Genomic DNA, 27,532 nt, shown 5'->3' on the forward strand with positions numbered 1-27,532 from the left:
GTTGGGAGGAAAGAATCAGTGTCTCTTTTTTGGAATACAGCGAGTTCTTGCTGAGGACAGATCCTCTGCAGATTTTGTGGAGGTATTGTATGGCACATTGCAGGGCATTCACAAAACAGGTGGCTTTATATTTAAAAAATAACTCTGCTGTCAGTGACAAAAACCTGTGCTGCTTTCTTAGAAATATTGCTGCACTTAGAGCATACTCTGTTATGAACAGCAAATTTCTCTCTTTTTTTTTTAACAAAGAAGAGAGAAATAGGAAATGCAAGGTTTCTGGTCTTAACATGACCAGAACTGTGTGTGTGTGCATGTTTAATGCTGTAATACAGAGCTTAGAGGGTGTAAAAGTGACTGTGTAGATGGGGTATTATGTCAAATTTTGGGACTTTGCCTCTAAGACACTTGTTTCACAGCCTATCTCTCCCTGATCCCTGAAGATCAGCTGATGGATTGAAAACCAAGGGGAGAGTTAAAGGGGAGGGAGATAAGATATGGGAAAAATTGCTGATCTATCTGTTCCTTGCTCATTTGAACCAGCCCCAAGGGGAAGGGGGGACATTTTCACATGGAATTCAGATTTTGCCTAGAAGGCAGCTAAAGTTAAAGCTCTAGTAACCGCTAGCGCAGCTCCGCTCTCCTGCAATGCGCAGGCAGCCTCTGCTTCTCTTCTGTCAGTTGCAGCATGCTTTCTTCTGGCATCTCTCGTGGATCTTGCAAAGTGTGTTGACAAAAAGCAATGGGAGATTGTTTTTTGCCCAAGTCTTTATATTCAGACTATAGCTGCTTCCTCTTTCCTGCTCACATTTTCCCATATGGTGACTTTGGAAAATTCCTCTCCGATTTCACTGGAAAGTGCAGGAAACTCTCGTTGGTAGAGGGTTGCCTGTTACTCTCTCTAATTCTGCCGCTCACATCTGGAAAGGATCTGGCTTGGAAAGAGGAGTCTCAGTCTGAGCTCAGCGCATGTAACGGACATGGCATGAGCTGAGGGAGCCTGTGGGGGCAAGAGAAATGTTCTTCTCCAGTCATCTGAATTCTGTCAACAAAGGTGAGTTTTTCAGCACTTTATTTTTTAAAGCTGGACTGTCAGACAACATCCAGCAGCCTGCCTGTCAGCTGCAGCTTTTAGAAAGGGTATTAAAGTGAACAGATTCACTTAACCTGCTGATATTGAAGGAGATGATGCTTTTCCAGTTGTGTGTGTGTCCTGTGAGAATGTGTGTGTGGAGAACAGTAGGTACAAAGACATTTTGAACATAATTCTGTTGTTTATTAAGTTATTGTAATCACTGAGAAGCATACAGTAACTCCCGAAACTTCAGCTTGCTTCTTGAGCCTGTGCCTGTTGCAGCACACTGCTCCTGGTGCTGTGTGGCAGCAAAGTGCAGGAGTCACTGGTGGTTCTGCCTGGACTCGGAAAGATGCAACCACAGAAACCCCTGAACTGGCTTTCAGTGTAACTGCAGTCTTCGGGTTATAGGGCCTGATCCAAAGTCCACTGACGGCAAGGGGAGGGGAAGCTCTCTAGGGGGGTTTGAACTAGTACTTTAATAAGCTTTTTTAATAAGGCTTTGGATCACGCCCATGGGAATGAGTTTAAATGGAGTGAGTTACTTCAGATGTGCTTTGAACTAAAAGAAAATCAAAATCATGCCTCGCTTTACTGCCTGCGCTCCGGATGTAAGCGGTTGTTTCCTTATCCAAAGTGTGTCCCTGTGGCACCAGAGCAGCAGTCACATCAAAGGCAGTGTAGCAGCATGCATAGTGATGACAGCGGGGTGAGACTGCCTCTCAAATTTTAGTGTGCAGTAGATGCAATATTTCATGCTATTTTTTAACATCTTTTCCGTTTTATTTGTGGAGAAGTCAGCATGCCACAAATCCATAGAGACCAATACTAACCTTGAGGTAACTGGGTGCTATTGGGATGGTGTTGGTATTGTTACAGCAGGGCTGATTTGGACCCATGTATAAAAGGGCTTTTTATTTTTTGGGGGGGTCAGTATCTATATAAAGAGAGATTTGATAACTGTACTTTCTGAGATTATTTTCTGAGACTATTTTCTGTAAGATTTCTGAAATACTTTCTGAGATTAGGTCACCAAATACTAAGGATTTTACTGATCCACTGTTGGCATACTTATATGGCCAATTTTGATCTCACTATTAATATCTTGCTGCCATATATGGCACACCATCTAATCTCTGGAATGTTTTATAAAGGAGATTAATTTCATTAAGTTCAGCTTTTACAGAGATGGAAACTGTGGGATAGTGGAGCAGGGGGAAGGGATCAAGCAAACAACATGAAAGGCTTAAAATGACCCAGCACGAAAGTCCAGAGCTGAACCAAACCCACCCATGCTCTGTCATGTGGGCCAGTGCTCTGTCCTATAGTGTACCTTCTCCCATTTCTTCAAGCGTAAGTCAGTGTTTAAAGAAATTATTCAAAATTTTCATGATTGTGACTGAGAGCAGGATCTGTCCAGTGCTTCCCACGCACCCAGTGTCTGAGGGCCCCAGAGAGAGGGAGGCTTAGTTGGTACAAAGCTGCATGATGGACATAAACGGAGCCGTGCCAGCTCTGATGGCTGCCCGCCTGGCTCTAAGACATTCCTGTGTCTGAGGCAAAGGAGACGCTTGGATTGGCGGAGAAGAATGAGCATTTATTTCATATTCAGGTCAAGAATCCGTTGTGGTTTTTGACCTTAAAAGATCAGCCTAAATAAAAAGTTCTCATGACTTTCTCCACTTTGGAGGAAGGAGGCTGCAGCTGGAGTTACAGCGGAGTCTCTCTTCTGTTGAACGCTTTGCAAAGAACAGAAGTGAGGGAAGAGTCAAAGATGAGCCATTACCAGCTCTTACTGCAAATGGTTATATATGAAACCTGAGAAAGGCAGCAAATGAGACAAAGAGGGCTGGATTGGGGCCAGCTGGCTGATCCAGCAGATATCGAACTTCTGTTTGCATTATTTTAACCTGCCGCCAGAAAAATAAAAGCTGAACACAAGCCAAGCCTTTAAGGCTTCAGATCAGCACTGTCCAAAATCAATAGGAAGCCCGAACACACATTATTTTCAGTAGCTCAGAGGCTTTATTATTGTTCGGCGCGCACGAGACAGCCCCTCGGCGAGGCATCCCGACGGGCCGAGTCGCGCCTTTCCACCATCCCTTGTTTACATTAAGGAGAGGGGCCGCTTCCATATGCAACGCTGCGTGGCACATCACCATCAACACTTACATAAGAATAACATTGCATAACCTCGTCTATAAATCCCCAGGATCATCTGGCGTTTCTCAATAAGAAAAAAAATAAAAGACAGTAAATTACGTGATAAATTACTTGAGGAGTCAGGGATAGTTCAGAGGCTGCTGCCAGGCCCCCGGCTGCAGCGGGAGGCCCCACTCGCGGGCGGATCCCCCGGGGGCGAGGGATCTCCGGCGGCTGCCGGGCTGGCTCCGGCGGCCCGCGGCGAGCGGCCGCCTCGGCTCGGGCGCGGGGGCGCAGGAAATGGCGGCGGCCCCGGGTCCCCTCAGGCGCCCGCGGCGGGGGGCGCAGGAAATGGCGGCGGCGGCGGGTCCCGCCAGGCGCCCGCTCCCCGCGGCGGCGCGGCGGGGTCTGAGCCCGCGCTCTGCTCTCGTCTTCCAGGGGCGATGCCCGGGGGCGCCGCCCGGGCCCTGCTGGCGCTAGGGCTGCTGGCGCTGGGCTGCGCCGCCGCCCGCCCCCCGCCGCCCGGCGCCAACGACTTCCCCGACGGCGCCGCCGAGCGGCGGCGGCACCAGCAGCAACCGGCGGCCGCCAGCTGCCCCCGGGACTGCGGCTGCAGCCAGGAGGGCGTCGTGGACTGCGGCGGGATCGACCTGAAGGAGTTCCCCCTGCGCCTACCCGAGCTCACCAACCACCTGTCGCTGCAGGTAATGGCGCCGGCGGCCCCGGGCCCGGTCAGCCCCGGGCCCCGGTGCTGGCCACCGAGCGCGTCCGCCTGTAAGGCCCCGTATCGGGAGGCTTTCACCCAGCGCCGCGTTAGTTCGCTCCCCACAAATCCAGGGAGGAAAAAAAAGCCCAGAAAACCTTCTCCTTGTTTCCTCCTCCAGCTCCGAGAGAAGAATTTTCACCCAAAGTAATAGTTACTTTTTCCGGTGGAGGCTTCTCATTTTGAGGCCTCTTCGAAGAACGTGGGCTAAATCGCTTCATTCACGAATAAGATGTTTTCAGCCCTCTCCCCCCTCCAAAATAGCAGAAGCGGTAAATCTGGAACTCCATGGTGCCAACCTTGCAGCAAATGCTTTGCTGCAGCTGCAAGGTTTGGCTTTGGCAGACGGGTTATAAGCCTTGCCACGCATGGTCGCGCTCTGCGTGCTACCAGGGCACCGGCTGGATATTTCTGGAGATGAGCACAAGCTGCAGAACTTGGTTCAGGCCTTAAAATGCTGCTGGGTTTGACTTTGGAGTTTGGCTCATTATAGAGAGAAAGCTGCTGACAATGATTTGACATTGTGGGTCCAGTTCCAAATTTTCTTGGAGTTCACAGTCTGGGTTTTATTGGGATCCTGCTTGGATTACTTTGCTGATGATTAATATTCTCCCTTTTCTTAGAATAACCAGATAGAAGAAATCTTTCCAGAAGAGCTTGCTCGTCTTCACAGACTAGAAACTCTCAATTTGCAAAACAACAGGCTTACTTCAAAAGGTAAGCTGGAAAAGTCAGGAGTGCGCAGAGCCATTGCCTCAGCACCGATCCCTACAGCAACACCAGCTGATGCAGTGAGCCCAGTGACGGCTGCTAAAGAAAGCTGTGAAGAGCGGTGGGTTGACTTGACTGGAACAGTTGGCTATAAGCATCAATCCTTTGGCCATTATACAGATCATGGAGGCACTTTATCATCTGAAACGTAATACTCAGTGTATAAGAATGCAGCCTTACTGAACCAGTGGAGGAGACCTGGCAGCAGCACTGTGTACTGTGGCGTGAGATCTTCACGTCCAGCAAATTCCCCCCAGTCCCTGAGGCACATCAGTGCAATGCGCTTGGGAACCAGAAATGTCCACGTGCTGAATGATTTCCTTCTGACTGACCTTGTTTCTTAATCCGTTTGGTTAGTTCATTCAGTCAGTTTGTTCAGTTTAGTCCAGATCAGTCCTTCTTGAATTTATTTTAAATCCAAATAATCTGTATTACAAATAAGGCAACTTCTGCCCTTTTCTAAAACTGTTTTGATTTCTGTATGCAGGTTTTGCTAAGTCCTAGGCCTATTAGAGGAGCTTGACAACTGATTAGTAAGGAATGCAAAAGAAAAAGAGGAATTAAACAGCAAGAGAGCAGGAGATGCAATAAAAGAGATGTAATTGCTGTTAATTTGTGTGTTGTCCAGATGCTCTGAATGCTCTTGCTATCCTTATATCAATGATAGAGAAGGCCTTTATTGAGAATGTGGGCACATTATGCATGGGACACAACACGTATCACTCGTACTTAGCACAAAGAAAACTGTGCTTAATAGATTCAGCCCCTGACATTGTTTCCTTTTGGACTTGGTGATGATTCTTTTCCAACCTTCAGTGCAGCCCTGAGTTTCAAATATTCTATGACTTGGGATGTAGTTTCATCGTTGACTTAAGGTAATCTAAGTGCCAGGTGAAAACGTCATTTGTATCCTTTCCCTTGCGCCAGCAGTAGTGCTTGTTTGATCAGCTGGACGTGGAGCGATTCAGCTGAAAACTAATACTTACTGGGGGAGGGTTAGCTCTCAGCTGGATCCGCTCGCTGAGCTGGTTACTGCATGGCCACATGGACTGGGAGGACACGGAACAAGAGAGGGGTTAGGACATGCAGCTACTGGTGGGAGTGGGGCAGAATTGTCCCTTTGGCAGCATCATGGTCACAGATCAAATTGAGCTGATCATTAAACAGCAACAGAGACTATATCCTGCCAAGAAAAATTATCTGCAGATTCATGAGAAAATAACCAAAGAAACTTCTCAAATAGCATGGTTGCTGTGAGCACTGATAATTAGTGCCACGGCAAGTCGGCATGGCTCTGTACCTGACCGTTGTACACGCCTTGTTTGCTTAGAGTTTTTAATGGTCTTCTATGGCTCTTTAATCATCTATCTGTGTTAGTAAAAAACCCTAAACAACAATAGGCCTGAGTCAGGTTGTTTCAGTGCCACTGAAAAATATTTAAATCTTACATTAAAAATATTGTCTGAGAGATAAAACTACTCTGTGATATTCTCACTCAGGGAGGCAGTGCTAGTGTCACTGATTAAAATTAATATATTTTTTTAAGGGCTGCCAGAAGAAGCATTTGAACATCTGGAGAACCTGAATTACCTGTACCTGGCAAACAATAAGGTAAGAGACTCACAAGGCTTTCAGAGTTCTTCTCTGATTGGATTCTGAAAGTTAAACAAGAGGGTCTTGAATTCTTTAAAAGTGTATATCCTACATAAGTAACATTGTGCTGAAGTGGTAGTCTAATGAAGGTTCACTTAAGGTCAAAACAATCAGTTAGTATGCTGAAAAATTAGAGTGTTCTTTTTCATAGAGTTGATGTTTCAGGAGTTCAAAATTGTTTTAAGACCTCATTGCCAGGTGAGGAGGAGGTAGGAATGGCTAAATCAAAATGAAGATCTCTGTTTTGCCTGCTGGCAAAACATGCCAGTATATTTTTAACACTTCTGTCTCTGTGCAGCTGATAGAAATTTTCCTGTATGTGTGTAGGGAGCTACAGAGAGCCCCTGCATTCATAAATTACCACAGTCTTCAGTAAGCTTTGGATCAGCTGCACACAGAGTTGATAGCTGCCTGTATGCAAATAAGCTGTGGGTAGTGGTGTGCAGGGGTGCATATCTCATCTGATGAGTCTGCGTTGAAAAATCTGTGAACAAACACATTCTAATACCTGTGCTTGAGCCATCAAGAACTGCAAAATGTCATCCACTCTTCCCTGGTTCCCGTTCTCATTAGGTTTGATGGATGGGTACCCACACAAAGTGAAACTGAGCAGGTAGCAAATTTATTCTTCTAGCTGGAGTGATAAGAGCTGTTTTTTTAATGGAGAAGATCCCAGCTGCTTTCCTGTTAATGATCCAGGTTGGTTGTCATGACAGAAGCACCGCTTTTCTGCCTAGAACAGGGAAGGAAATACCTTCTCACACGCCCTTGCACCTGGTGGTTCTCATTGGCATTCACTTTTCCCAGTGACCCCCCACAAATTTTTACTACAGAAGGAACTGTTATGCCACAGCAAAACAGAAGTTAAAATATCAGGCAGAGCTTCTTTTGTATACAGAAACCCTGCATCTCTCTCTCTCTGTATATATATGTGCATGTCTGTCTATATGTGTTACTATTCTCTTAAAATCTGTGACTCTTTGACATTTCATTTATACACATATGGCCACCTTCAGATTTCAGTCAGGCCAAGACATATCCAGAATCTCTCCATGGATTTCTGTATGGAGTGATTGAGAATAGAACCCATTCCTTAGTACAGTAACATTGTGTTCTTTTCTCTCTTTCAAGCACCATTTCCATATAACAGTCTTGGCAGTTAAGAACTCCATAAAAGAGAACAAGCCAGACTGTGACTAATATTCCAGAACTTTGCACTCCAGTTTTCCCTGTGTGACAAAACAAAATGTTTGGTTTTTCTGGCTTTACTGCAGAGAGAACAGGATCCCAAATGAAAATGCAAACATCAGCGAATGTCAGAACTAGTTACAGTGAGGAGTTATGGACCCACAAAAATAACACGTTTCTTCATAAATAACAAGCCAGGACAAACCAGATTGGCTTCAAACTGCATCCACTCTGAAATGGGAAACACTGCAGATCAAGTGACTGGTGGCTGGAGGAGGGCAGGGATTTGCTGGTAGTTTGCTCTTTGTTTTACAGATTATCTTGATGCTGCTTTATCCTCAGTTGCAATCCCATCACATACAGCTAAACTGTCTTGCATTAAACTAGCATAGTTGGTCAGAGAATAGAAGATATCATAATAGTCTAAAAACCCGCTGTAGTGCATGAGTAACAACTATTTTAAGTAAATAACTGATACTGTAGTTTCCTTTTTAACTTCTCAAAGCACTTTCTTAATATGCATCTGTCACACATTGTGCAGTATGTACAGTAAGCCTTGTTAATAACAGAAATCTCTCCTGCCAAGCTGTAGAGCAGATCCTGAGCTGTCATTATTATTTACTATACGCTGATGATCTTGGTGACAGAAGGTTCTACATTTCCAAGGATTCCCATAGTAAGATAGGTTTCAATGGATCCAATACTTCTGTTTATGCCAAAGGTTGTGATAAACAAGGAAACAAATAAATTCTGTAGAATCCTTGTAAGTTCCTTGGTTAATTTATTAATTAACAATGGAGGAACGATTTCTGGTGTATGAAGAAAAGGAGGATCCAGCAATAAGGCTGCAAGAAAATTGCAGCTGAAGAGAAGCAGATTGCTATTCAGTAGGCAGTATACTAGTGGAAGTTTCTCATTCAACTTTTATTTTTGCTAACAGCTACAACAATCTAGCATTAATTCTGCCGGGAGTCAACCAGTGGAGATCAATTGTTCAGTATCATGGAGAGTACCTCAAAGTAGTGTATTCATCATCCTGTCGGTCCTTTATTTGCCATAGGAAGAACAGCGAGACATTTGTTAAGTTCAGTACCATTTGTAGGAACAAATGCAGCAAAGTCACAAGTTACATATGCTGTTAGATAAATCAGACTCCAGCATCAGGTTTATATTCTAGGTGTGTTCCAGATGTTCCCACTTAGAAAAAACCATGTCTAAGTCTCTCATGTCAGAGAGAGAAAGGACAGCAGTGTTCTTTCAGGTGACCCACTCCCATTTCTAGTAAATAGGACCTCCGTTCAGAATTGCCCTGGGTTTTTTTTGTTTTTGACAGGCTTCTTAAGGTGGACAAAATTGAACTTAATAAAGAACAAATAAATTTCTCCACAGCCTTTGGGAGCCATCGTGTTTTTCAAGTGCTGGTTCATGTCAAAGAGGCAGAAGTGTGATGAAAAGGTAGATCACCTAAAGTTAGAAATGTTTCTGAACTACTGGAACAAGAACAGAAATCCTGAGGCTTTTCAGCCACCTTCTTGAATGAATGTTATTTTATATTCTTCAGTTTTAAAAGCTCACAAATGAAAATCCTGACACTGAGACTAGTGGAACTGATGGATTGATTCTTTCTTTCTGCCTTCCTTGTGCTATGGAACAGTCTGAGAAAGAAATATCAAACTGAAAGATCTGGTATCTTCCTAGTGCAACAACAACATACAGGTGCCAGGAGTTGAAGCAAGCAATCATACAACTATTAGTCTTATGACTAAGTGCTGAAATGCCAAAACAAAGTCCTGAACAACTGAAAACTCTTCCTGGCCAAAATTTCTCTCTTTCTTTGCTCTTTTTTGTGGCTCTGGCCTCTCTCATCTCACATATCTGAGCCATTCCCTTTGATTTCTGTAAAAGCTATGACTCAAGAGACTCTGTATTCCAGGAGAAAAGCTTTAATATGGCACTGTGTATGAAAGTGATTAACTCTGTGTCCTGTGTCTGATTTCTCAGTATTATGTCATGGCAGAGGCGGTTTCTTCCTGAGGCTTCCTGAGAACTTTGTAGTTAGAGATAAGTACCTTTACCCACCTTCCATGCGATCATATATTTCAGGTCAGGATGTGAGAGAATACCGGTTAAGCCAAGTGCAGATCTGTGGCGACTGTGGTAATATTTAAAATGCCTCTAATTTTCACTGCTTACATAGTATCTGGAAATATTAGTATCAGTGACTGGTTTGTGGGAAAGATCTTTTTGCTTGTATTTGTGCCTATTAAACATTTCAGGCAGCTCAGGGCTGGAGGTTTTGCCATAGGTGAGAGTGAAAAATAATGAATAATGTATTTTAAACTTTTAAAAAATGGAACTATATTACAAGTCCAGTAAGTTACATATTGAGGGATAGAGTTCATTAATGCACACTTGACAAACTAGCAGAAAGAAATCTAGGCATCCTTTGGGTAAATATGCGGTTTAAGGCTTGGGTTAGGGAGCTCTCCAACAAAGTCTCTGTTCTCTCACATATTATTCATCCTTTAAATATTTTTGTTCTTACACTATTTTTAGTAACCAATTACTGTTTTATTTTTATAACAATTTGAAAAATATGTTTTGTCATCATGTGGGTCTGCTCTAAAGACCACGTCCTCTTTCACATAACAGTATTGTGAGCAAGAAGCTTTACTGATTCAAGGAATTTCATGCTAGAAGGCAGATCTCTTCCATAACCCAGAGTTTCAGTCCTGATCTCAGAGCTTCAGGTGATGACGAATTCAGTATCACCCTAGAAAAGGAGTTCTCTCATGAACCCTCCAAAGTGTACATAAAATATTATAGCGATGGTCTCACTAATACTGTAGTTAACATTTGTAACCGTGGTGATACCACCTGCCTATGGCAATTCAGTAGTCTTCTGCTGATGTGCCCAAGGACTATATTTACCACAGCATCATGTTAAGAATTTGTGTCCCAGTGGCTTAATCTTTATACATAAATCTTTTTCTGAGTTTATGCTTTCCAGAAAACCATCCTCCAGCCTGTAAGTGTGACCTGTATTCCTGGTTTCTGGATGAATGACTTTGCTATTAGCTGCCACTCAGTGAACCTAGCTATTGTATTATCTGGTGGCTCTGTAGAACTGAACTTTTTTAATCGTTAGTTTTCATTCTATCAATTTTTGTTCAGATGCAGACATTCCTAGCACTGTTTTTCCAGATCACTGATGAAAACAGCAATAGGCCAAGAACAAACAGCGTCAAATCCTATACCTCTTTTTGGCTAAAAAGTTTTGGAGACGAGACCTTTCTGTGTTTCATTTCTGGTACATCACTTGTTTAATAAACACAAAGTGTCACTGCACAGTAGGTATTTGCTTTTATGTCCCTTTTAATATTTCATAATTTGGCTCAGAAAGATCCCTGCCCTTTGGGAACCTAGATCCTCTGTTGAAGAGATCATTATAAATGCGGGCAATACTGTAACAGACATATGAAGTGATGCTTCCCCCCACAACCAACATACTCTCGTATGGGAGTAAATAATAGGCCAGTGTGGGGTGGGTCAGATTTTTTGGCATAGTAGTTTGAGGAATTAGCAAATACATTGCTTATTATTGTTCCTCTCTGAATAACAATCTCTTGATTTTTTCCAATAAAAACAAACATCCAAATATTTTGGAGCAAAAGTCTAGCTCCTTCCTGGAGAGATTAGTGAGTGAGGACCATTTGTTTTTGTTCATGCAATCTGCATTCTTTTTCATTTACTGTTGCCCGTTCAGAGGAAACAGATTTGCAAGTGTTTTGTTGCTGGCCTAATACTTGGTTAAAACCTTTGTTGCATTTAATTGGAATTCCCCCATATATTTGTTTTTCAGCTTACAGTGGCGCCGAAATTCCTACCACACACCTTGATCAGTGCAGATTTTGCAGCCAATTATCTCACTAAGATATATGGGCTCACATTTGGACAGAAACCAAACCTGAGGTAAGGGATTGGGAAGTGAAATGAGAATAGTGTTCTGCCACTGCTTGGAGGCGGTTGGTGACTGACAAGAAACTATTTGCTCAACCATCTTATGGGCTGCTGATGGTTTTTGGAAGGAAGCTGACAGTTTATTAATCTCAGCATGGAGTATCAAATCAGCTCTCAGAAGCATACATTTCAAGGGCTTTTACTAGCTGCCAGACACTTTTACATAGATAAAAACTAAATTTGTCTCCATTTTATTTGTGTATCAGTTATGAGTTGCAAGGAACAGCTTTGATTTCTCAAAATGGTTATTAACTGTTTAGAAATCCCCAATTTTGTTATAGTCCATTCATTAAAAAAGTTAGAATCAAGCTGACAGTACAGTACTCAATACAGTTGCGTATTACTCAATTATATTGAAGTCAGGCCTAGTTACCTCCTTTCGCATGTGCTTCATCCTCTCAGAACTGGTTTCAAAGACCCCTCTGCTAGTTTTAAGTTGAGAGTTTTCTCAGCTGGATCCAGTGCAGCTATGGCCCACCTCAAAGTCAGCTGCACACAGACACACCTGCTGTGACATAGGGCTTTTTTTCCAAAGACATTTTGAGTATTTATATGGGCACTGTAACATCTGAATCCTGCAAAGAGGTCTCAAACTGTTGGGAGTAATTTGCACTCAACAATAGCTGGCTTAGTTGAGCTCTTAGAGCCCAGTCCTGTGATGAACTGAAGAACTCTCAGTTCCCATTGAATTAATTGAGAGTTGAAGCTACTCTGTGTTTATTAGGCCTTTAGTCTCGTAGGCTCTTGCTAACTGAAAAGGCAGAGTCAATCACTTATTTCTGGCAATATCTCATTATGACACAAGCTAGATTCATGCATGTATTCTTCCTTAACCTGAATTACAGAAGCTGCTATGTTCTAGTTTCATATTAAAGCTTCTGAAGGGATTTTCTCAAGCTCTCCTATAGCAATGTTCATTTCATTCAGAACAGTAACTCACTGATTTCTGAGACTGCTGATAAAAAATCTTAACTCAATTGTTTTAGTTGGGTTACTTGCCCTCAGCAGAGTTCATGGTCTCAGACTGATTAGCTGGAAAGTGAGATTTTCAGAAAGATAAATATTTGTGATTTAAAAGTACAGCTGACCATGAAGAGTGAATAATATCTTCAGTGTGGTTCTCTGCCTCCTGGAGTGTGTGATCACACTGTTGTTTCCATACTGACCCTTTCCTTCCTTCCTTCCAAAAAACTATTGCCAAGTATTCTCCGCAACTGGCAGAGAATCCAAGAGCAAGTTAAAAAAGCTCCCTTTGACATTGCGCTCTTTTGTAATGTTAACCTGTCCCCCGAATTTTAGCTGCCTGCTGCATCCTGGGGTACACACAGGATGTCAGTAAATCAGTCAGTAAAATCCTATAATTTCTTTTGCTAGGAAGAAGACAAATGAATTTATTTACCAGTTAAAGCAATGGAAGGCAGGAAAAACTTCATATAGGTCAGCTGTCTTGTACAGAATTAAAACTTATGTAAGGAAGATGAAATCCGATTTTTAAAAATCTGATTGGAAAAACTCTTCTGTGAATATCAAAGGTTAAAAGTAAGAAAGGCAAAGGGAAAATAAGAGACCCTCTTTCTCTAGATCGCAAACCTTCATTAAAAAACAGAACTGTTACAGATTGAGTGAACCTGCTCCATCATCCCGGCAGTGCTGTGTGTCCTCTGAGTTCTAGGAATAGAAGAGAAACTGCTCCCAGGATATTTCCAGCCTTCATGGAGCAAAAAGAATGGAGAAGTGTGGGACAGCCCTTTCTCAAGAGCTCTACAGGTCAATTTTTGCAAGCTCAAGAAGTCCAGATTTGATTCCAAATAGAAGTTAAACTTGGAGGCATATCTACTAATTAGATAGGAGTTCTAACCCTCCTGAATGAGGCCATCACGCCAATATACTCCTCGTGCCTCTTGGCCAAACACAAAGCTAGGTCCAAACTGTGAAATCTGGATTCAGCTTTCAAAGCATTGCACAATCCCAGACTTGGGTTCAGTTTCTTTTAAAGGTGAAGCTATTTGTGAAATTAATATCCACATTCAGGTTTGGATTTTGAATGGACTGAAACTTCAGAGAGTATTTGGGCCAGGCATTTGCTTTTGGATACGTTCCTTACTACATTAAATGGCACATTTAAAAATGAATTTAATTGTCCCAAGGAAAGAAGAAAAGATTGAAATATAGTTTTTAAACAGCTTTCACTTGGTAAACAAAAAAGCAGATCTCACTATCTGTTTAACTTCATTTTTTTTCTCCTTCTGGTAGATCTGTGTATCTTCATAACAACAAACTTTCAGATGCTGGGTTACCCGATAATATGTTCAATGGCTCTGATAATGTGGAGATACTCATCATGTCCAGCAATTTCCTGAAATACGTTCCAAAGAATCTCCCTCCAGCACTCTATAAATTACACTTAAAGGTAATGACACCAAGGTTTTGTATTCTCTTACAAATGTGACAAAGTACTGTGATTGTATGGGATTCAAAGTACGCAGCCAAGCCCTTTGAGTTCCCTTGGAAACATTCCCAGGCCAGCTCTAAGACTCAGCTGCTGTATTCTCAAGTAGAGCTGATCTCCTGTGTCCTTACTATTTTGTTCATAAGTAGTAGTGTGTTTTTGCAGAACAACAACATGTTCACAGGGCTTTTCTCCGTTTCCAAGGGAGTGTATTGCAGATGCTTGCATGGTAGCACTGCTGGTCTCTTTCCTGGGTGCAATCGTTTAGCAGCCCATCGTGGACACAGGCAGTGCAAGTTTTTCCATGCCTCCCTGATTTGGAGGGATGACACATTAGCATGAGAAGGTAGATCATTCTGCACAGCCGTTCAGTGGTTGGCCTCCTTGCGAAGTCTGCCACTGATGATGGTGTTTTTCCTGACAGCTTCCCCGCTGGCTTTGCTTACCAGTTCGTTTCGCATAGACTACTGTTCCCTAGCATCAGTAGTTTTTGTTTGCTACTGAACTGGCAATTCTGTCAACACAGAGAAAGTTTGGATCAGTGATTCTTCACTGCTACAACTTCTCCAGCAGTAGTGCAATAGCAGAAGTTGTGGTATTATCTAGTCTCCAGCATTTTTAATTCCATGTCATCTGATTTCGATAAAAACACTTGCATTGTGTCTGTACTAGAGTTCTCAGCCTTTTAACAATGGGAGTGCTGCAGCGATGGGGAATCCTGGTTCCGCTTGCTCCTAGTGTTGACAGCTCCTTGGACATGAGTAGACTGAAATCTGTTATCAGCCTTTGCATTAAGGCAGTTCTGTTTTGCCTCCCAGCTTTCTTTTCCCTTGAAGGCTTCGCTGCTAATTCCCATGAAAGTCTTTCAGAAAACAGGCTTCTCCAGCTTGAAGAAAAGCAAAGGCAAAGGGTCCGATCCTTTAAATTGCTGGAATTTCTCTGCAAAATATGAAGTTACTAAACTCCTGAATGTTACTGCCATTTATATGTAGTCATTGTCTCCCAAAATAAGACTCAGACTTTGAGGATTGTAATTTGAACTCTTCTTACCCTCCCTCCAACCCCAGCTGGTTGCGTTAAGGGCAGAGAAGAAGCTGGGGAGAGAAATGAGCGTTTTGTTTTTAGGTGCACTGCCCGTCAGTAGTAACATGTTAACTTCATATTTTACTGGAAAAAAAAACAGGACAGTGAGGAAATGAGAGATGACAAATAGTGGACCAAAAGTGATGAAATGAGTTAATTTAGATGTGACAGGTCTCTCTTTTGCTTTCATTATTTGTTCAGACACTAAGCCAAATCTATCTGTTGTGGTACCCAGTTTATATTAGGCTGGATGTGAATCTAGTCCAGTCTGTCCATCATGTTATTGCATATACTTGAACTGCGGGAATTTTAACAAAATTCTGTGGGAATTTCAGTGTTAGTGCTTTATATATCCTTTTATAACCCAAACAGTTCCTGTTTATAATGGAATTTAGTTTCATACTCTGTTCATGTCTGCCTGCTGGCTACTCCAAAGCCACACTAAGGCAAAAAGTGTAGTTATTTTGGAATCTACATTGTAGGAACTGTACATTTTGAAATATCATTAATAGTGGAAGGTTGGCAGATTCCCAGCTTCCAATTTAATTCTTCTTTATGGTTAAATATGGCTTATGAAATCTAGACATTTTGAGCAAACTCTGGAGTTAATTGCCTAGATTACATTATAAATTTGCATGCAGGTGGAAGAATCATGAATACTAAGTAGAACCCTCCTAATGGGCCAGATTCTAACTCCTTAACCCAAAGATTCCATGGGAAATGAATAAAAAGAGGTTCTAATATGTCAGTCTACTGTTTGTGTTTATTTCTTATGCAGAATTATAGTGTCTCCTGAAATATCTCACTTCTAGCCCTTTTTAAATTTCACCGCCTGGTGTTAGCTGAGCAGAGCCCAAGAGTCCTATGTTCTCTCATGCCAAAAAATGTGCTTTGTGCTTCTTGTAACTCTAGAACAACAAGCTAGAGAAGATTCCCAAAGGAGCCTTCAGTGAGCTTACAGGTCTGCGGGAGCTGTATTTACAGAATAACTATTTGACTAACGAAGGAATGGACAATGAAACTTTCTGGTGAGATTCAGATTGGTAGTTTGTGCCTGTGTTTGTGTCTGTCTAGGTCCTCTGATATAGTACATCTACTTAAAAAAAAAATGTATACTGGAGTGGGAGGGGGTGCAACAGTGCTGCCCAATTGCCGACTGGAGGCAAAGCTTTGTTACAGACTGGTACAGCTGAAATAGCTTTTGGCTGTCCTGAATGTGGCCTGGGACTTAGCACTTCAAAAAGGTACCTTTGTCTCTCTGCCTGCACTGAGCACTGCCTTTGTCGTACTTGAAAATCCAGCCCATGTAATCTGTCCTGCCCATGATTTGCTATGAATTCTGTAAACTTTTCTGATCACCAGAGATGAGAATATATCAGACTGTACCTTCCTCTTCCACATTTCACACCGAATAACTTCGCTTAGTAATCTACCTTAGGTCTGTTACGTCCCTCTCCAGGTAATGTTGGACATAACATGTCTGTTAAGATTTGGATGAACTGATCTTGGTGGCAATAGCTAAGACACCAGTCGTAGTCCACACAGGTGGTGCGTATTACTCTTTATTCGTACAGTATTGTCTGTACAGTACAGCGCAGTGTGATTCAGATGTACCCAAACTTGGGAAGTGTTTCTATTTGCAGCAAGGAAGTGCTTTACCCACAGACTGTATTTGCTTATTTAGAGCCTGCTTGGATATCTCTGAATAGCACTGCGGTAACCAATAAGTAATGTCTGTAACATGTTAGTTCTCATATTTCCTGAAAACTTTCAAGTCATCTGCAGTTGGTTGTGCAATGCCATGCAGATTACCATCTCATTTAAACTGAGAAGCTGCCTTGAAGTACAAGGGAATACAGAGCTCCTCAGTCCTGGCGTATATAATACCGCTGATCCACACCTAGTTGGTATGAGTAGCTGGTCTGAGGATTTTATTTTAGCTTCAACTGAGTCCATGGAATCCAGATTCAATAGCTTACACAAAGCAGATCTAGCCCTGACTCACTTCCATAATACTGGAGGGTCAGGAGGAGTTCATGATCTTAGCCTAGGACACTGAATTAGTATTTCTGCTTTTCAAAACAATAATACTTCATTCTCTCAAAAGCAGGCCTGCTTTCCAGTCTAAATATACACTTTCAGAGAGGCAGAAATTTCTCTTGCTCAGGCTATGGTTCTGTGAAACAGAGACCTAAATTCTGTGTTTTAATGGTGCTCCCATTGCCCCTCTTTCTTCTGGGTCGCATGCACTTAAATTGCTCATTTGCCGTTACTTGTAGTGTCAAATGAGAGACCAGTAGGCTGCAGAACTGATCTCAGGCCTCAGCCGGTGGCAGAGTTTGGATGTTTGTGGACTCTAGCAGGTTCTCTTGCTAGTGTGGCTTAGGAGCAGTGGCAGAGCCTAGTCCTCAGTGGCAGTGTGGGAGCTCCCTGTTTTGCTGCCCACATGAGTCATATCATGCTTGAGACAAAAAAGGGTAGTAACAGAGGAGCTGTGCTGGGCCGGGGGGGGAGGGGGGTCTTCCCCTTACAAAAGATTGTAAAAATCTAGGGGAAGTTGATTATCATTTCACTTTACAGAATCTAAATGAAGAGTGTTTTCTTTCCTGATTTCCCAAGGAAATTGTCTAGTCTTGAATATCTGGATTTGTCCAGCAATAACCTCTCACAAATCCCAAGTGGTTTACCTCGAAACATCGTACTCCTCCACCTAGAGAAGAATGCAATTAAGATGATTGGCAGAGATGTCTTGACCCAAATTAAGAACCTTGAGTACCTTCTGCTCCACAATAACAAATTAAAAGCCCGAGGGATTCACCCGTTAGCCTTCCACGGCTTAAAGAAGCTGCACACTGTACACCTGTACAACAACATGCTGGACAGGATTCCCAGTGGGCTGCCCCGACGAGTGAAAACACTTATGATCCTTCATAACCAGATCTCTGAGATTAACAGGAATGACTTTGCTACCACTTACTTCCTTGAAGAGCTGAACCTGAGCTACAATAAGCTCAAAAGTCCCCAGATCCATCGGGAGGCCTTCCGTAAACTGAGGCAGCTAAAGTCCTTGGATCTTTCTGGGAACAATCTCCACACAGTGCCCTTCGGCTTTCCAAAGAACTTGCAGATTCTGAAGCTGAAGGAGAACGAGATAAGCACCATCCCAAAAGGGACTTTGTCTGGGATGACAAAGCTGCGGGAACTGTATTTGAGCAACAATAAACTGAAAGTAAATTCCATTTATTCAAGAGCTTGGAGAGAACTCAGCAGTCTCCAGGTAGAAACATCACCTTCTCTAATTATATTACTAATACTGATGTCCTCATCTGTCTGCCTAAGCCAATTTATGCAACACCAATACTAGATGCACTTGGTCCTCATGTTTTGGGCTTGCGATGTAATTGCTACACCCTCTGTTTCTAGAGTGGGAATGGTGTGTCGTTTGCTTTAGCAGACATTTGTGCCGGGGTGGGCACCTCCCACTGCTGAGCAGCATGTCAGTCCACCATGGTACTGGTAATTACAGGAAACATAAAGCCAGCTTTGCTTCTGAACCCTACTGTGTCCTGTGTTTTCAGCTAATATTAATGAATCTTGGCATTAAAACTCAAATCATACCTTTCAGATAGCTTGTCTCCTGAAAGATTTTAAATGAACTCTGAAGAGAGACAGCAGGAAGAAAGAATGCATAAACAAAACCACTCTTTAATTCTCAAAGCCCCCACATCGGCTTAGTCAGCCAGGCCAAGCTGCAGGATTTAGCAGCTCAGCTGGCTAAAGCACCTGGATAGTAGCTTGCGGGTCTGGATTCAATCGGCAGTCTTGTTGTTTGCTTAATTGTTGGGGAAGTTAAACACAAACCATAAGACAGGCAGGAACAAACACATTCGTGCTGCGCAAAATGGCCTTTCAAAACTGATCCGCTGGCTGAAGGATTTTCCTGTGTTTCCTTCCAGGCAACAGCCTGTCTCCTGCAGTAACAGGTATTACCTATATCATATGGCAGCCATCTAGGGTACCTATGGCTGGGTCGCGGTACAGACAAAGCCAGTATATGTGAGAGCAGATCAGGGATAAGGGACACACAGCATGTGTCACACTGGCCTCCAGTGCAGCGTTTTCAGACAACCCGGACGTTCATCTTTGTGCATGTTTCTTTTCGTGTTGTCGCTGGGACTAGACGGGAGCTCGGCCTTCAGTTAATGTAGATCAGCGATGCAGCGGCAGTGTCAGTAGCGCTGTTGGTTTAAATCAGCTGTAGATTTGGGCTGTGGCTTTAGTGATATATTTAGCATTTGTTTGGTGCTTCAGTGATGTGCGTGCATGTGTGTGTGCAAATAATGTAAGATGGAAGGTAGTTTGGAAGGAAGATGCTGATGGGAATAGCAGATGCGGGAATTGTTTCACTGCAGGAGCTTAATGAAACCTACCCGTTGTCACCTCCCTGGTGTTTGTTTTTTTCTCAAACCAAACGGGGTCCTGAGAATTTGGAAGCTTTCGTTGCTGAAAAATAAGCTTTCCTTCCCTAATGGCCTGATTCATAGCTACAGCACATTGCTTGTGCGCTGCTGTAGCCCCTTATAGTCAGTGTCGAGCCCGAGTAATGTGTTGCTGAATCAAACCTTAGGCCTTCAGCTGTAACTGCCCATGGCAAACCCTGTTCTGATTAAACAAAGCTAAGAGAACAGCACATTTTAGAAATTCTGTTAGATGAAGGGTACATTTTTGGCTGTTGATTTGTCTGAAACATGTTACTGCTTGTTAGTTATTTTCACGATAGGATATATGAATCTTTTTTTATCATTAAGGGCTTTGCTGTGCAATTAGTTAATGAGTTGGTGCGCTGGAGGAGATCTGACCAGTAACAGTCCCATAAGACCCTGATTCTGCAGTGCTTCACATAGGCTTCAGCCTGCACCATTTCCTCGGAGATCACTGGAGACCATGTGCCGTTGCAAAGCCAGGCGTTTGCATGATTGTTTGCCGGACTGGGCTCATCTAGAGAATAAAAACACTGAAATCGTCACAGTCATTTACAGAAGTGTAACTCCGAGTAATGTGTAATTATTGTGTCAGCTTTATGCTGTGAAAATGCTACAATACAGGATAACAAAGCGCTTTTTGGATCCGTTTAGTTGCTTAAAACTCCTCTGAGAAAGGATCATAGCCTTCAGTCCTGACCGTCTTCATACATTGGTCTGTGTTAGAAAATTCCTAGGTATTCTCGCCTGTAACTGCGTAGTGTAACTCTAGCTAGTGAAGCGTTTGCAATATCAACTTTCAGGGAGTTCTCGTGCATGTTTGAAATTTGGTCTGCTTTTCATTCACTTAAAGCAGGCGTGGGCGAAAGCCTGGGGACAGCGATAAAGAAAAGTAGGGACTGCTAAACAGAACAGCACGACGGGTCACGTGAGATCACCCTGTTAGGCAGCAGTGTAAGAGAGCAGAATTGTCATGGCCACGCTTACCTTTATGAAAATTAGAGGCCGCTTAAATTAGTTTAGGCTGCAGTAAATACCACTTCAGCTTTCCACCATGAACTCGGACTGAACCTTTCTGCAGGGCTGAGAATAAACCGTCTCCTCTGTACCCACATTGTCCTTCTGCTGATTTCACCAGAAGTGAAAGGATCTGGAGGAGAGTGACCAAAGCACCCTCTGACAAACACAGCCTGTTTCCAGATGGTTTTCAAACATAACAAATCCTGGATAAGCTTTGCATAAACATCTCACTTCTGCACTGTAACCAAAGTAACAGGTTTTTGTGTGTGTGTGTGTGTGTGTGTGTGTGTGTGTGTATAAAAACATACTTTACAAATTCTGTTAGACTAAGGGCGCATTTTTGGCTGTTGATTTTTCTGAAGCAGTGTTACTGCTTGTTAGTTATTTCCGTGATAATATAAATGAATATGTACAATATATTTAAAAAAATAGTATATATAGCAAATAACTTTTATATATACATATGCATATTATATACATACATATGCACACACACAAACATACATGTTTGTATATAAGAACATGTTCTTATATACACAAACACACATGTAAATATATATATATATATATAAATATATAAAATAATGGGATAAGCTTCCGAAGGATGGCAGTGTATGTATGTGTATACAGCCATCCTGTGGAAGCTCATCCATTGTTAAATTTAAATCTCTTTTTGTGACTGATGGAGCATGCTCAGTGCTGCTAATATCTAAATTCAATGATTTATTTAACCCCTTGCTGCCTCTTCCTTTCAGTCATTAGACATGGCTGGCAATCAGCTGACTTCTATCCCATCAGACCTGCCAGAATCGCTAGAATATCTGTACCTTCAGAACAACAAGATCACAGCAGTGCCAGAGAGTGCGTTTGAATCCACACCCAACATAAAAGGAATTTACCTCAGGTAAGGCCAAGTTTCTACTTCAACACACAAGATTTTTCTTCTTTATCCACTTCATAATTTACTTCTTAAAAAGTATTTAAAATCTTAACTTTCTAAATAAGTAACTTGTTTTTATAGTAATATATAATAAAACTGTGCTCACCTGCTCAGAAAAGCCATGGCGACCCTCTGTTTGGAGAGTCTGGCTTTTCTGTGCTTATTAGAATGGAGCAGGCGTATTACAAAATCTGGGAAATTAATGTTCCACATTATGTCATATTCCGATATTCAGCCGTGCACTAAAAGTTTACAGTCCAGTTGTAGGACTTCAGCCTTGCTTGTGTCTCTTTGTCCTGAATTTTGATAGTATATAACCCCCCGCAGTAATGGGGCTTGCATGACTAATCGAAGCTGTCTGCATTCCCTTGAGGGTTTTGTGTGAAGCAAATGACAGTGTACAACTGTGACAGTCACGTAACGAAGCTCAGAAAGCGTTCCTGGTTGTTTGTTTTTTTTCTCTCCCTACTCTATCAGTTGGATGAGGACCTTGTTTGTTAAACTGCGTATTTTATAGGTGGCAGATACTGACCTTGATTACATAAAATCACAGTAATATTATTCAGGATTTATGCCACAAGAAGTGAAGCCAGAATCCGGTCCAGTAACGTATGCAATTGTAATCTAATGGAACATTATTGAAAATATTGTTTAGAAGTAACTTATAAAACCCTACAGAATATTTGATTAAGCTGATTCTGTGGATATGTTCAAAAGCCTAATATATCTGTGGCATGAGAATAAACATGGCTTGATTTTGTCTATATGCAACTAAATTGTTCTGTGGTTCTGAATCATCCCTTTTTGGAGGAGTGATTGCATACCAAAAAAATAGAATTAAAAAGTCTGGGGTGAATTAGAGCAGTCTGTCTATCCATCTGCTCACATTTATGAGAATTTAGTGAATGCTTGGAAGCAAACCAGAAACCACATTTTATATTTCTACATAAAAAGAAAAAAGAAATTCACAAAACTGTTTTGCTAACATATTTAGGAGGCAACTCCACCCAGGGTAGGTTGTATTTCTTAATAGGAAATGGGAGGCTATTAATCACTTTAATGCTGTAAAACAATAATATACATCTGGAGTATTAAAATAGAATTTTAAGCATGTTCAAGAATAAAGGACCAAGCAGTAAATGTGAGGGGTGCTTAAATTACAGATTAGTTTATTTATATTCTTGGAAACAAAAATAACAGATGAAAAATTACTGCATTGGGTATGTTTCTAGAGGGATATTTTTAATCATTTTTCCAAGTATCCTGGGAGAAGAATTAAAGTGTCAAGGGATGGCATGGAATCTCATGGAAAAGCAAGTTACACTTTGCAGTGGGGGCTACGGAGCAGATTCTTTTCCTCTGTGGGAAAGCAGAATCTGTGGGGGAGCAACTCCAATACTACGATTTTTTTTCCTTGCAGTACACAGTTATAGAAGGGGTAAGAGGGCCTGGGGCAGAGACGAGAAGGAGTCTTTTTGAGAGTTTGATCAGCTGAAATCAGTGGGAATCACTTAATATTTCCCAGTATTTTCCTGCTAAGTCCTTTGCAATGATACAGATTGATGTCAGCAAGCCTTGTATGGTCGCTGCGTTTGCCTGCTTGCTAATCTTTCCCTTCTGTTCTTCATCCAGAGGAGTCAATACTCTGTTCTTAGTTGCAACCCAGTGTGTTCAAATAAAAATAAAAAGAGATGGGGGAAAGACATTGATTTTGAGCTTCAACTTTTTATCATCAACTAGGACCCTTGCATACTGGAGGGACTCTTGAACATTAATTATCTTTTTTTATGCCTGGTTTCAAAATGTGGTTCAACTTGATAAGAAATCAATGCTGGCATTTTTGGCAATGGTGCTTTCTTTAGACGTGCTGCCACTTCTGGAGTCCTGGTGTGAGTCAGTGTAAAGTCAGTGTAGCTCTGCAGAGTGGCTTCCTCCTAGTCGCCAAACACTTCTGTGCTGGATATAAAAATGGGCTTATTTTAACAGAAAGGTCATTTTTTGTTAATTTAAAGGTTTAATAAGATTGCAGTTGGAGCACTGAAGGAAAGTACCTTCCGAAGCCTAAAGCACTTACAGGTACTGGATATTGAAGGGAACTTGGAATTCAGCAATACTTCAAAAAATAAGGATGATTCGGAAGAGGAAATGGAAGATGAGGAAGAGGAAGAAGAACTGAGATAAAATGTGAACTCACACAAGCACATCACATGGAAGGTAACAACTGTGCTTTATTTAAATCATGGATCCAATTCTCAGACCCTTGTGTAAATAATTCCAATTTACAAGTATGATTGAAGGTATAAGATAACTCATAAAGAGACTCAAAACTTCTGCTAAAACATGACCAGGAATGGTAGAATCAAAAGGGTGGGAAAAAAAATATGTATATATATATATATTAAAGGAAACTGTCATTATATGTCTGTATTTTATCAGAGGCAGTGTGTGGTTTGTAGTGGCTTCTGCTTATAGGCAAGTATAGCTGATAAATATGGAGGTCGTTATTTACTAGTTCTGTTAACAAAAAAATGTAAAGGCACTTCGTGATAATTTTGAGCAACTAGTTCAAAACAAAAGGAAGACAAAGAATAAACTAGGGAGTTCACTGACGCAGAAGACCATATAGGCTGAAAATGAGTTAAAAGAATTAGACAAATTAAAGAAAATAGGCCCATCAGTGTCTGTTAAACTTGGCATTAAGACACTTCCTCTATTTCAAGCAGTCCTTAAATCACTGACTACTGGGAGTGTGAAGAGCTTGGCCTGTTTCTTAAGGAAAGAATATCCACTTCAGATCACTTGGAGACCGTGTGCAGGGCTAGATGAGTGCCTGGTTCGGGAGAGCCATGCTTATGTTCTCACAGGAGCCTGTGCTTTTCCGCTTTCCCTATCGATAGATCTTGGTGAAGGTCCGTTGCTCACTTCATCCAGATTCCCTGAAAAGCCTCTGGCCAGTTACAGATTGTTTTTGCTGCTGACTGTGTCTGGTTCCGAATTGGTAATCCTGAAATTAAGATCTCAGTATTCCATAACTAATCTCTCCAGCCACTTGAGCTCTCTACTTGAACCTCTTTCTCCTTTTAACTGCAGAAGAAAAGACAGAGGAGAAACAGTGTTTGAGGAATGTGGATTTTTGTTTGCTCTGCAGTATGCATCTCTTAAAAGAAGCATTTTATATGCATGAAAGATGATGAGGTTCAAGACACTGTACTCTACTTCTGGAGAGCTGAACTCCAAGAATTGAAAAGATGTGTTTAGTTTTGTCCCTAATTGATGTTTTGTCATGGAGAATGACACAAAAAAGTGCTAGGAATAGTCCTACTACACTGAAAAGAAGCTGGGTCTTGAAAAGGGCAGAAGCTACTTGGAAAGCCAAACGTCTGACCTCCCGCCTGTGCTATGTCAAAACTTTGTGAGAAAACAAGTAATTTGTATCTACTAAATTAGAGTACATTTGACTTCTGAATCCGCACGTCTCTGTTTTGGTCTGGGGCACATGTGACTTGTCAGCAGATATTAAATTTAGCATAATTTGAATCCTATATTCTGTTACGTAACTGATCTTGTTCTTCTGATGTTTTGCAGGAAAGCATATGGAAAATTACATGTATTTCTTTGTGTATATATCTATATAGATATACAGAGAACACTTAGCAAAACGTGCAATGAATTACACGGAAACTGTCGTGGCGCTGCTCCAGGCTCATGGAAGACAGCGTGTCACAGTGCCTTATTCAGGGAGAGACCCTGAATGCCTTTTCAAAGCTTCCAAATCATCTTGCTCAAGACCCAGGATCATAGGGGATTGCTGTGGAACTCACAAAAGCTGGCTTTTGTTCCTTCTGTTTCTCTTCCTTCACTGTTACCATCTGTAATAACAATATGGGACTGTTTTGAACACATGCCTTCAAATGCTCTCTTTGTCACTCCATTTTAAATGAACCATGTGTGTGCTGCTTTTCTTTTCTGCCAATCCAAAGAAGCTGTTACTGATCAGGCGAGATGGATGTTTGCGGTAGTTTCATGTGTGGAGCAGTATATGAGGCATTTTGGTCATCAAGCAGCAGTAACAACTACCACCCTGGATGAATCCATTCCTCTGTTAGAACAATGTGTATATTTGGATGAGAAAAACAAAGTAAGGCTGGATCCCATAATATTTTATTCCTACTGCCAAAGCTTGCAGTATATGCCTATTTTAGAAAGGTTTTAAGATAAAACAATTGTGAATATATAAAAAGAGCTGTAGGTCTGCCTTCCAGAGCTTTGGTAAAGTTTCTGTCTCGCTGTTGTTTGTCCATGTGACAGCTGTATGAGTATCTCTGAAAATAGGTCCAGAAGACTGAGTATGCAGTATAATATATGCAGTAGAATTTTTCACTTATTATATTATCATCCATGTTAAGAGTCAGAAGTGAGACTAATGAAGCAAAAGAGATAAGTGAATGTGTCAGTGTCTTAGGAGAAAACTGTTAAGCATCGAGAGAGATTTCCGTATTTGGTTCAGGTTGGGGGACAGTGCCTGCTGTCTAAGTCTCTTGAAGCCTCTCCTGTTTTGTGATGTTGAGTATTCTCAGCTCCTGTTGAAATCATGGAAAATAAAGAAACCAAAGAAAAGCAGAAAACTTTTAGAGGTACCTGGACTGCAAGGTTCCTGTTTGATTATGTTCTTCATCTGAGCTAGCTAATCAGCCTGAGGAAATGGTTTATTCTTATGAGAATTTCTGGTTAAACACATGTTGTTTTGCATACTGTGTTCCAGGATTTACTTGCAGACATAGTTGGCTTAATTTTTCACCAGCTGTTTTTCTTGCTGGAGAAGATCTGGTTCCACACTCTCCCTTTTGGTTTCTGTAGCACATAACAGCAATTTCAAGTTGCCAGTTCCCAACTTAGGCCATTCAACACGGTCATGGATCATAGAAGGAAAGGTTACTTCCTGAACAAAACAAAAGCCTAGCCCTAAATAATTACAAGAAAACACATTTTTGAATACCAGGTATGCAGCTGAGTGATAGAATACCCTTCCAGCTGACTTTTGGAATAGATTTATTTGCAAAATGTTTACAGAACATGGCTTAAATCAATTGTCCCATCCCCTGCAAACCCCGGTGGCAGCTTTGCTAGTCTTCAGTGAAACAACCAACTTCTTGTATTCTGAAATAAGTTGAGAATTTGTAGATTGTACAGTTTTATATGCAACCCTTTGATTATCTTTAAACTTGAATCTCTTACACTGTGATCTCAAGAGAAGTCAGATGCCCCAGACTCCCTTTGAACTGCTTGAGAGCCTGGTGTCTTGGATGCTGTTCAGGCGCCAAAATGTCAAGGTCATACTTACAGCATCAAACTTCTTAGGCAACTGGCAGCTCCGGGTCTGGGGCGGGCGAAGTGCCTTGGCCCTGCCGTGAAGGTGCCCTGAAGCTTCGCTGCCCGGCCCCGCAGCGTCGTCCTTCCCCAGCTGGAATATTTGGGGCTTAAGGTAAAGTAGAAGCTTTGCACAAAAGGGAGATGCTCTTCTAAGGAAAAATGAGTTTGGGGAAATCCCTGACTAGGCGGGGGGATCTGTGGCGGGAACCCATCGCTGCTGGTGCCAGCGAGCAATGCGGTGTCTCGGCAGCCCGGCTTTGCCCGCGTCCTCTGCAGGGTGCGGAGAGAGCGACCACCCTCCTCCTCCAAAAGAAAGAAAGAAAGAAAGAAAAAGAAAAGCTGCTTTGGGGACTTGGAGGATTTTTCCTCCTTTCTTGGAGATAGAAGAAAGAAATGTTATGGGTAGCCACCTGCCTCATTAACCTGCCTTAGGCTCCGTTACTTCCTTGCTAGATAACCTTCACGATAAAGGCGAGCAACGCTTGTCTGCCCCTGGGAAGAAGAGCCACAACCAGCTGGGCAAGAGCTTGGTTTACCACATTACCGTGTTTATGAGATATTTTTATTGATTTTGCTTATG

At 42.0% G+C, this 27,532-nt stretch overlaps 1 protein-coding gene across 3 annotated transcripts; it reads left to right on the plus strand.

Moving 5' to 3' along the window:
• PODN (podocan) lies at positions 1–26,225 on the plus strand. 3 transcript variants are annotated; one of them, XM_067301265.1, is made up of 12 exons: positions 1–82; positions 926–1,051; positions 3,653–3,918; positions 4,601–4,694; positions 6,295–6,359; positions 11,452–11,561; positions 13,863–14,019; positions 16,054–16,169; positions 17,761–18,418; positions 21,398–21,546; positions 23,595–23,796; positions 25,168–26,225. In XM_067301265.1, the coding sequence occupies exons 2-11, from the start codon at positions 1,015–1,017 to the stop codon at positions 23,761–23,763; spliced, it is 1,821 nt and encodes a 606-aa protein (XP_067157366.1). In that variant the 5' UTR covers positions 1–82; positions 926–1,014; the 3' UTR covers positions 23,764–23,796; positions 25,168–26,225. The 3 variants fall into 3 exon arrangements, with proteins under 3 accessions (XP_067157366.1, XP_067157367.1, XP_013806048.2); XM_067301266.1 differs by having other exon boundaries at positions 25,218–26,225; XM_013950594.2 differs by lacking the exon at positions 1–82 and having other exon boundaries at positions 635–1,051.
• The last annotated feature ends 1,307 nt before the right edge of the window (positions 26,226–27,532 follow it).

Source organism: Apteryx mantelli, chromosome 8 (assembly GCF_036417845.1).
Source record: "Apteryx mantelli isolate bAptMan1 chromosome 8, bAptMan1.hap1, whole genome shotgun sequence".
NCBI lineage: Eukaryota > Metazoa > Chordata > Aves > Apterygiformes > Apterygidae > Apteryx > Apteryx mantelli.

Coding starts and splice junctions, on each gene's coding strand:
- PODN (XM_067301265.1), top strand. CDS start 1,015: ATGTTCTTCTCCAGTCATCTGAATTCTGTCAACAAAG. Junction 1,052..3,652: donor TCTGAATTCTGTCAACAAAG/GTGAGTTTTTCA, acceptor CTCGTCTTCCAG/GGGCGATGCCCGGGGGCGCC. Junction 3,919..4,600: donor CCAACCACCTGTCGCTGCAG/GTAATGGCGCCG, acceptor CCCTTTTCTTAG/AATAACCAGATAGAAGAAAT.